Genomic DNA, 10,712 nt, shown 5'->3' on the forward strand with positions numbered 1-10,712 from the left:
GGACATAAATGCACGAAAGTCTGGTGAACGCACGAAAGTCTGGTGAACGCACGAAAGTTTGTCGAACGCACGAAAGTCTGGACATGAACGCACGAAAGTCTGGACATGAACGCACGAAAGTCTGGTGAACGCACGAAAGTCTGGACATGAACGCACGAAAGTCTGGTGAACGCACGAAGGTCTGGACATGAACGCACGAAGGTCTGGTGAACGCACGAAAGTCTGGACATAGGCACTTTCCTTCTGAGACGGTCTGGACATAGGCACTTTCCGTCTGGGACGGTCTGGACATATCGACTTTCGGTCTGGCACCTCAACCTGGGTATTTTTGAATTACGTAATCTCATATGACCTTGCACGTCAGTTCCAAGGTTAACTTCGCTCTTTTCATGCTAGTTTATGCTTTGTATTGATCATGATATGGTAATTCAGCTTATCGTCTGTTTTACCATACGGTTAAAACAGACGGTAAGCTGAATTCAGCTTTCTATTTTATATCTTAATTTCCTATTATAAGATATTCCACCAATTCTGTATTCGATCCTTATTTTTATGTCCGTTCTTCAGAAATAGTTCAGTCAAGCTCCAAAGGGTCTGACGAAATATTAGCATAAGGAAAAATTTTAGGCAGAAATAATACGAAAAAAAAACCCAATGTTTGAGTTACAACTTACTCAAAGATCTAATTACGGTAGATCAACTTAAACAATTTTAAAAACGCTAATTAATCAGATGTTGGGACAACTTCCCGAACTGACAGCTAGGAAGAACAAAACAAATTATTGTGTCTACTCGATAATTAGAAAAAAAATCTGCAGTCATCAAAATGGAAGAAAAATCCCATTTTCCTATAAAGTTTTACCAAAAGTAAACTTTCAACAAAAAGTTTTGATTGTCACATGAAAAAAGTGCCATTGAATTGATGAATATTTTAAATCCCCAATAGTCACTGCGGTGTAACCAGAGGAGTCAGCCTAAAAAATATTAGTTTCCAAATTCCCAAAAAAACACAAACCTCAGATAGCCTAAAAACAATTTTGATGGCGACGTTGAGAACAACAACAATAACGTCAGAAGAAATGGAAAAGGTGTTTTTCAACATACTGGATCTGAAAAGCATATAGTCAACTATTATTTGACCTTGAAACAGCCGAATTTTGTAATTTCACATTAAACGGAACAACATTTACAGAAACGTACCGTTTTAAAAAATGAATTGACGGTATCTGCATCAAGGATGCGTCAGTTGAATCCCAACAATCAAGGGAATTTATTTTATTCTAACTAAAATCATTGATACAGATTTTGATAATACCTTTATCCTTTGTGTCATTAGTAAACAATTTACAGGAAATGGGCTCCAGAGCAAGCTGATACATTTTTCTCTCGCATACGATCATGAGGAACGATTATGTCACCCGACCATTGCATGAGACTACATGATTTGTCATTACATCTAGGGTACTCGATTGCCAGAGTTGACATTTTCTCTCATTTTTGTACGAGTTAGCACTCAGTTGACATTTAAGAGCAAAACCGAACTCATTCAGCGAACAACTTAGCCCCAGAGGTGGAATGGGATAACTACGCACCTGATTGTGGCAGCGAGTTTTTTCCTCTAGTCGAGTTTTCTTTTCCTAACAATTTGTCATAAACTGAGTTATAGATTTCTTCCTAAATCTTTTTTGAGAGGGATGTCACTGATTCACCTACTTATTCAGTTATCCTAACAAATGAGGTTTCTTCAATTGGATTATGGCCTCATAGTTTTTCTACCGGAGCAGAGGACTGGAACCAACATATTTAATCTGAACTTGGTCTGTTGATTTTTTTTATTCCTACACCATTTTTGGCCTGGTTCCACAATGCATTTGACAGGAGAACTCACAAAATGCAACCAATGGTTTTGCGATGAACCAAATCGGATGTTTTCCAGATTTGATTCCGATTCGTCTGAGATAGAGTGTCAACGCAGAGAGTAGACCCTTGTGATGTCATAATTTAGTTCTCATTTCATTTTTCCTTTCATCTTTCATTTACCTCTACACATTATTTCGCGTTTCCCGCTTTTAGTTTGTTTTTTTATTCAGGTGATTGTTATTTCCCGCCTCGTGATCAGACATGTCTGATCATCTGATTTCATTTGTTGACAAACAGTTCATTTTACTCTTCTTAATTCTCAATTCAGTATCAGCTGCCTTAATCTCTTTGATTCCGCTCTGCAAAATCAAGCGTAGAATTAAGTAAGCATTTCGCCTAGCGGAGTCCAATCACAAGTTGATAGTGTGTCTTCGCGTGGCGTCCTGAGCATGTCGAAAAATCACGCATATTTGCAAAGGACAAATTGAATGTTAAAAAGACTACAGGCATACTGCATAATGAGTTCGTACTGCTACTGATGCTGACTACTGCATTTGACGATGAAACGAGTGCGTTCGGAGGAAGTTGCGGTGCGTCTGGGGTTCGCGATGGTTCTTTTTATGGTGAAACGTCGTGCTTCCTGGGCTCGTTTATAAAATTATATAAAGAGAACAGTTATAGGGTCTTTCTCATTATAGCCTCCCAGCTTAGTGGTCAGATAGTCTATAGCCCCCCCCATTATGGTAAACATATCAAAATGGCGGCTAAAATTTTATGGGGGGCTATAATGGGAAAGACCCCAGATATATTCTCTACCTTTCAGGTCAATTAGCAGTTGCATTCAAGATCTCCCGGGCCGATTTTAAGGTGTATTCATGATCTCTCGGTTAACTTAGCAGGTGTTTTCACGATCTTGTAGTATGTTGTGAATATGCCTGTGGTGTGATGTAATATGATGTGAATATACCTGTGACCTGATTTAATATGATGTGAATGCGCATGTGGTGTGATCTATTATGATGTAAACTTGCCTGGGGTGTGATGTAGTATAATGCGAAAATGATTGTGGTGTGTTGTATTATGAAATGAATATGCCTATGGTGTTATGTAGTATGGTAATAAAATGCCTGGAAAAGATACTAAATATGGGCTGAAATATGCTAAGAACAAAATGTTTTTCAGACTGACAACCAGGGCTGAAACAGGTTCAAAACAGTATGTTTTATAAGCTGACCCTAGTTATACAATATTAATAGTTACGCTGATAGTTGCGTAATCATTTTTTTGGACAGATCAAAATCAGGTTAAAATCAGAAATAAGAATTGACTCTGGATTAAAACTTTTCTGTGTATATTTTGAAATGAACAGAGAATGTAGAAGTGTAAACATGTCTATGTACAATTTCTGGTTTTACACTGATTCAGTACAGAAATAATCACTGAGGTCAGCCCGGGTTGAAGTTCATCTCTCATTTTTTCAGGTTATTTGGATATCACAATGTCTGTGAAACCGGAAAACATTGAGGCAGAAGGTAAATAGTTGACAAAATATGGGCGATACTGGCTTGCTAACAGCTGTTTGAGGAGTAATTTAAACTCATTGATGGATGAACAAAACTTCTTGAAATGGTTGTCCCGCCATTCCAATATACTTTTCATTTCTACAATTACTATAGCTGATATCATACAATAAATACGATTTTCTTAGTACAACTTTGTCATAAAATCTGCAAACAAATTTTTTTCGAAAATCATTGTTTTCGAATCGCAAATTGAATTAATTTGACCTTATCCAAAAACAATTTGCTGCAAATCAGAAAAAATTATCGTATGAAAAAAGTGCATGTTTAGCGTGATCAGTAATTCCAGGCTATCATTTTTTTGCTATCAAACACCACTTCGATTATTGATCACGCTAGATATTTCTTTTTTTTTAGAATTTATCAAGGAATGCCTATCAAGGGTGAGCAGTCCTTGACCCCAAATGATATGACAATTCCCGTTTTAAATAAAAATTCTCGAGAGTAATAGTTGTCTTATGGTTGGCTTCAACTTTGTTTCCACCGAATAGTGTTCTCTAAAATAAAATCCATTTCATAACCGTTTGATCATCTTGTAGTGAAGAATATTACAGTTAGTAATGAATTGTGATCTATATACAACATTGTATAGTCAGCAGGACGGTGTAGCCAGCTTCCACTCTTTGTTGAAAGTTATTTATTTTTGGAACTTTTTGTTTGTAACTCCGCCAGGTTAGTGGGTGCATATTTTTTTTACACTCCCGGGGTACGTGATGTTTTTACACAATGGTTTACTGTGTAGTTTTAGGTACCCTACTACTGGGGTTGCATAATGTACTGGGCGCACAGATTGAAAAGAGCGGTCCGTTTTCTTCGAATAATTTCCTTGTGACTAGTAGTTGATCATTCTTGATCCTTTTAGATATCTAAGAGAACCAAACGGAGAATTATTATAAAACGGTCTCCTGATTTTTCACACCTTCCCTAGTTTTAACTTAATGTCAAATTTGCAATTATTTTTAAAGAAATTTGCAAATTTTGTAAAATAATGCATTAATTTTGCAAATATTTGCAAACAGGTCTGAATATTTTCGTCTCTTATAGTTCGCAGATGGCCTTGTAGGGTGATTTTATACAAATCGTTTACAAGGTGTACTTTGAACATTTTTGAATTAAATTAAGCAATCTCTGAGAAATGGTTAGGAAAATAACCCACATTGATAAATTAAGCAGAGCTCGACCGGAACGAACTCGGCTCATCGTTTGCAAATTTTTGCAAACTTAACATTAATTTGCAAAATTTTTTTTCAAATTGACCTTGTCAAGAGATAATTTGCAATTTTTTACAATTTTGTCATTATTTAGCAAAAATTTGCAAATGTTTGGAAATTTGGCATTAGCTTTGACCTAGGGTTGTAATAAAACTTTTCAAACCCCTGTTAATTAACCTTAATTTCACCCTTGCTCTATTATTTATATTTGATCTTAATCCCTTCTATAATTGGTATTATTAAGATTGAAAAATTGAATTGTTAATAGTGTGTAACAATACTGTTGCCAAAAATTACAAAACCATTGAAAATCTAATTCAATTCCCTCATGTTTTTATTTTCCTTCAACAACTAGGTTTTGTTTCAAAAAACTGCTCACCCACCAGTACAGCCAGTTTAATTAGTTGAACAGAAAATAGATCTTTTTAGAAGTTGCTAATTTTGATAAATCTTACATTTAAGCAACTTCGCTAAAAATATTTAATTTTTTAGAACAACTTTCTTTAGAAAATGTCGCTTTTTGCTTTCTCTGCAAATTTTATTCTCTAACGTTTTTTTTTCAATTGTTCTTCCTGTTAATCGAAATGAATTGTGAATTTGGATATTGATTTCTTAAACAAACTTAAGTTATCGGCTTTGCTCAAAAAATGCAAAATTTTTTAAACAATGTTATTTATTCATTTCGCTGATAATGTTAAGAAAAGTATTCGTAAACACAGTAATTGAGGCCATGTTAAAAGGGACACACGCCCTCTTAGGTGCCGAGCGAAGCGAAGATGAACCGAGTTTATCGAACTCAGAGGGCGTCCTTCTTTGGCCGTGGTCTTTGTTCTTGTATTTACCAGTAGAGACAACACAACAAAAATTACGGACAGAACTCAAAAATCGGCGGATAAACGTTGAAAATAGACAGAGTCCAAAATGAAAAGACAGCGAATGCTTAAACTGTTTATGGTTGATCAGACAAGCTTTTTCACCGGTCATTCTCGAGACTAAGTGACAGGGCAACAAAAACGCCAAAAGTTGGCAAAATTTAAAAATTCATCGATTGTTTTGAAAACAGATCAATTCCAATTAAGTAAAACAGAAGCGCAAAAAAATTGAAAGTAAAATATTTTGCTTTCGCATGCCTCCATAGATATGCAAAAGCAACTGCTGCTGTTAAGAATAGAGAGTTGTAAGACAACTATGATAAAAACAAATAAAACCAAAATTCAAATGCTGGAAATTTTATACAATAGCGTTGGAATTATAAAATCTAAAAGATATCAACTCTAAACCTTAAATTGGTTTTTCAATTCTACATTATAGATCCAGTTGGATTTTAATAATACTTTCAATAATTGTCATTAATAAAACTAATTGATATGCTAAGAGTGAGACCAAATCATACGAGAAATCATAGGGAGAAATCTGTTAAAACACCTTTCATAAAACGCCTAATGCTTGAGTCTTCAAAACATCTAGCTGCTCTCTGACGATTCCAGCCAGTTTAAATTATGCACAGTTAAAACACATGTTTCGCTTTTAAATGAATTCCTTGCAAGTTAAGAGATAAGTAGAGAAAAATGAAATCAAATTGCCTCAGGTAAACAATTTCTCTCTAAAAATGGGATAAACACAAAATTATTACCTCATTGTGGCATCAATTTGAAAACAATTCAACGTTTTAAGTTTACTCGTGTTTCGCTGACCTTACTACTTTTGTTTCACAGAAACAACCAGTCCTGTTTGACTTCTCATTAACACCAAAAAGCCCAAAAAAGTCTGAATAGATTTTTAAAGAAAGACAGCGCTTCAGTACAACGCAAATCCTTCGGATTGTAAGAGAAGGCAATTCGCAGCTGTTGATTAAATCGTTTACTGCTTAGAAAATAATCTTTTTGCAAACTATGAAAAATTCTTTATTTTGCTTTCACAAGAACTAGATGGAATGCAGTCGGAAGCTTATGTGCGCACGCACATTACTGAGCCTCCTTTTTTCATCTATACATGCTATTATAGAAATTAGTTCGAATGCATGCATGTGCTAGTCATAATTTTTGCTTATATTTATTGTATATGTTACTCTCATGATGCTTTTTTGGTCGTTTTACTCCTTTTGTTGCGTAATTTTGTTTAACTAAATATAACCGCTTTCTTAATAAGGGCAAATTCAGTTTATAGCATATACAGCAAATTAACAATTCATTAACAATTTCCTACTTATCATTTCATAGGAAATTAAAAGGGAAACTAAAAATGAGAACAAATATAAATGGTATTCACTACTTTTTAATTAAGTATAATGAATGTTAGTCTGAGTTACTATTAATAACTTTACGCAAAAATGTGCGTTTACTAAAAGCGTTTGCAAAAAAAAACATTTGTATTAGTTTAATAGTTTAAAATAGTAGAACGTCGTCGAAAATTCAGTACCAGACAAAGTTTTAAACAAAAAGCGAACAAACATCAATCTTTGTTTAACAAACTTAGAATATATAATACTGCTGATCTCAGACAACATGTCCCAAGAAAAATTCACGACTGCAGCAAATTTTGGTCACGCTTTGACAGCACTCTACCTTACCTCACAAGAAAGCGATAACAGTGCTATATCTCCCATTAGTGTGTTTATATGTATGTACATGCTAAAACATGGTGCTAACGGAGTCACGAAGACAGAACTGGAAAAAGCTCTCTCAGTTGAAGACAGTAATGGACAAGAAGCTCAAGACGTCATCAAACTTCTCACTGCATCATCAAATAGTCAGTTTACTCTTACAATTGCTAATGGACTATTTCTTCAGGTTGGTTTTGACCCCGTTGCTGAGTACGTTGAATATTTGAAGAAGAATTTCTTAGCGCATGTTCAACCTGTTGCTTTCGGGACACCAGCTGGTGAAAAAATTGTTAATGACTGGGTTGAGAAACAAACTAACGGATTGATAACGAACCTGGTTCAAGGAACAAACCCATTGACCGTCCTCGCATTGGTAAATGCCGTGTACATGAAAGCTAATTGGGCGAACCCTTTCAAGAAAGAAATGACAAAAATGGGCGACTTTTTTATTTCAAGCACAAGAACTGTTAAAGCAAATTACATGCATCAGAAAAGTCATTTTCGTTACACTAGAAGAGATGAGGAAAAATTTGCGCTTTGTTTTCTGCCCTACTGGGCAGAGACAATGGAAACTTATTGGGTAATGGGTATTTTGGTACCTCAAAAAGGGTTAAATGTCACCGACTTTTTCAAATATTTGGAGCCCGAAACTCTCAAGCACCTCTTTCATTACGAAGCAAGGCAAACCAAACTGAAAGTCAAGTTACCCAAAGTGAAAGTGGAAGCGAAAGTTGAATTGATTCCCTTGTTCAAAAAACTTGGAGTTCAGGCCGCTTTTGGAGAGGAAGCAGACTTGTCTGGAATAAGGTTAGAACTTTTGATCTCTGTAAAAAAACTGCATTTTATACTCAGCAGTTATTGGTCAGATTTGGATTTTTGTCATATCGATACATTTATGCGTTCTTTCACTTCTGAAAATAAGCCAACACCTTCTAAGCGGGAGAAAATTTTGAAAATTTTTCTCAGCTGGGAAGATTTATTGGATGAAATATAGGATATTTTCCGTTTGTGCCCCGAGTTTGTTATGCACTTCATTTACGTTACAGAACACGCGTCTTATATAGTAAATCATAATGTGAAGATATGGCGCGTGCGTCTGGGGTATGCAAATAAAATGCGTCCAATAAGGTGGGGACGGGGGCACAAACGGAAAGGATCCGAAATCTCAAATTAATCCGTTGTCGTCCCTTGATTATCTATGCATTTCGGACGGGTTATACTCCACTCGGCCTCTTTGTGGCCACCACCCTTCTGCCCAAGCGAACACAGATACAGTTTCGCTACGCTATTTTTTAGGTTTTTTGCAAAAATTGCTTTTAACGTAAGGAGTTTAAGATCAAACAATCAGAGCAAGGGAATTATTGGGTTTTAAATCTCATTTTATGGGATTCTGCTCAGCACCCATTTAGCTCTACTTCAGCTCATAGAATGTTCATTATTACTGACAGAACAAGAAAAAATTAGTTAAAGTGATTTATGAAGCTCAAAAACGGGGGGCGCAAACGAAAACGGTTCTACTTCTTTTCACCACGATTTATTTAACCCCGCATATTTTAAACCCGTATATTTTAAACCCTCTATCATTTAACCTGTATATGATTTCACCCCTCTATCATTTCATCCCGCAAACTAGGAGTCGACATTAGAGGCATATTTTGTCATAATTAAGTAGATAACTTAATCCCATGTTTGGTTGTGATAGTCTCATATCAAGTCCAACAGGCTGCTAAGGCATGGCCATGACCCGCGAGGCATGGCCAAATGGCTATATTGCTAATTAAATAGTCCTTATTTTACAAAAGATTAAAATCGGGGTGAAATGATAGAGGGGTTAAATGATAGTGGGGTTAAATGATAGAGGGGTTAATGGATGGAGGGGTGAAAAAATCGGGGTTAAATGATAGGGGTTAAATAAATAGGGGTGAAAAAGAGGGACACCAACGAAAACATCCCATAACTATGGTCATTAATGCAACAAATCAACAGTTTAAAGAATCAAATATCAACAGTCCATTTCCTTTCTCCACACGTGAAATTGGCCTTTCTTGAGATTTGTTTTCAGTTTCACACTTTGCTCAAGTAAGAACAAAATCCCGTGGTTGGACGAAAAAAATTTTGTTGAGTTGTTTTCTGAACCTCCTCAGCAACAGAATTTCTCCCTAATTCATGTTTGAACTCTTTTTAGTTTAGGCAAATTTCTGTTCATGCTTATCTGAAAATCAAATTTTATCTACATTAACGATATTTATTTACTATTTCGTCTGTTGTGAAATCAACGTCCGATTGTTAGAATTCATAGTTGGTTCACATAGAAAAAAGTTAGGTAGTAAGTACCTGAGAATTTCAAAGACAAGTTAATGAAAAAGTCAATGAATTGCGGAAATATTTTTTGAATTTGGATCGGATGAAGCAAAGCTGAGACGATTTAACAAATTTCTGGAAAGCTCGGATCATTTTAGCGCTTTCTGTGCTAAAATTTCAGATGGACTTAGCAAACGTTCAAACGGTTCCATTTTGACTCCTTCTGAGCTCAGAATTAAATATAAAAGAATGGTACGGAATGAAATTGCGTGTAGAATAGAATTTGTTGCAAAAATGTCCAGAGATCGCGCTTGATGCCTTCCCGGGCCGAGGTGTCACCCCTATTGCACCCCTAATTAGCGGGGATTAGGGTGTAATTTGTTTTCCACTGTTAATTATCGGGGAAAAGAGAGTAAGAGCGTAATTTTAAAAAATTACACTTTAATTACACTCTTTTATCCACTCTTTTTACACTCTTTGCTAAGAGTGTAAATTAGGGTGAAAGGATAAAAGATTACACTCTTTTTTCCTCCCTTATTGTGAGTATCAATTTTTTTACAATCTTACACCCTTGTTTTTGAGAGAGTGTAAATTTAGGTGGACGGATAAAAGATTACACCCTTTTTTCCACCCTTAATCTAAGTGTCAATTTTATTCACACTCTTACACCCTTATTTCTGAGAGAGTGTAATGCCCAACCTAGGTTTTTGAACTCTTGGTAATCTACTTTCAAACTATATTTGTCAAAAAAAACCATTTGGCGAAAGTGAAACTGGAAAGTGTTCAAATAAGACAAAATTTGTACATATATCGAAAATTTTTATTTTTTAATGCAAATATCGAAAATTTTTATTTTTAAATCATTTTCTTCTATTTGATCGAACAAAAATTCGACCCTTCAACCTAGGTTTCTGACCTCTTGCTATCGTCTATTTTCAAACTATACTTGTGACTTTTCAAAAAAATTAGTTGGGCGAAAGTGAAACTGGAAAGTGTTCAAAGGAGACAAAATTAGTGCAAATATCGAAAATCTTTAGTTTTAAATCATTTTTTTCCATAAAATAAACATATGTTGCAGACTGGACAGTTCAAACAACAATAAAACCTAAACATTTTTGCCTTCTTTACTTTCTATATCAAGACCTCTTTTTCACGATG

The 10,712-nt window shown here is 35.3% G+C and overlaps 1 protein-coding gene across 1 annotated transcript; it reads left to right on the top strand.

The window, feature by feature from the left end:
* Positions 1-7,052: 7,052 nt before the first annotated feature.
* LOC142357257 (neuroserpin-like) lies at positions 7,053-8,060 on the top strand (the record flags this gene model as incomplete). Its single annotated transcript, XM_075408906.1, has 1 exon — positions 7,053-8,060. A coding segment is annotated over exon 1 (905 nt), but the record flags the coding sequence as incomplete, so codon positions are not given.
* Between the last annotated feature and the right edge of the window lie 2,652 nt (positions 8,061-10,712).

Source organism: Convolutriloba macropyga, unplaced genomic scaffold (assembly GCF_964194025.1).
Source record: "Convolutriloba macropyga unplaced genomic scaffold, txConMacr16.3 SCAFFOLD_6557, whole genome shotgun sequence".
NCBI classification, from domain to species: Eukaryota; Metazoa; Xenacoelomorpha; order Acoela; family Convolutidae; genus Convolutriloba; species Convolutriloba macropyga.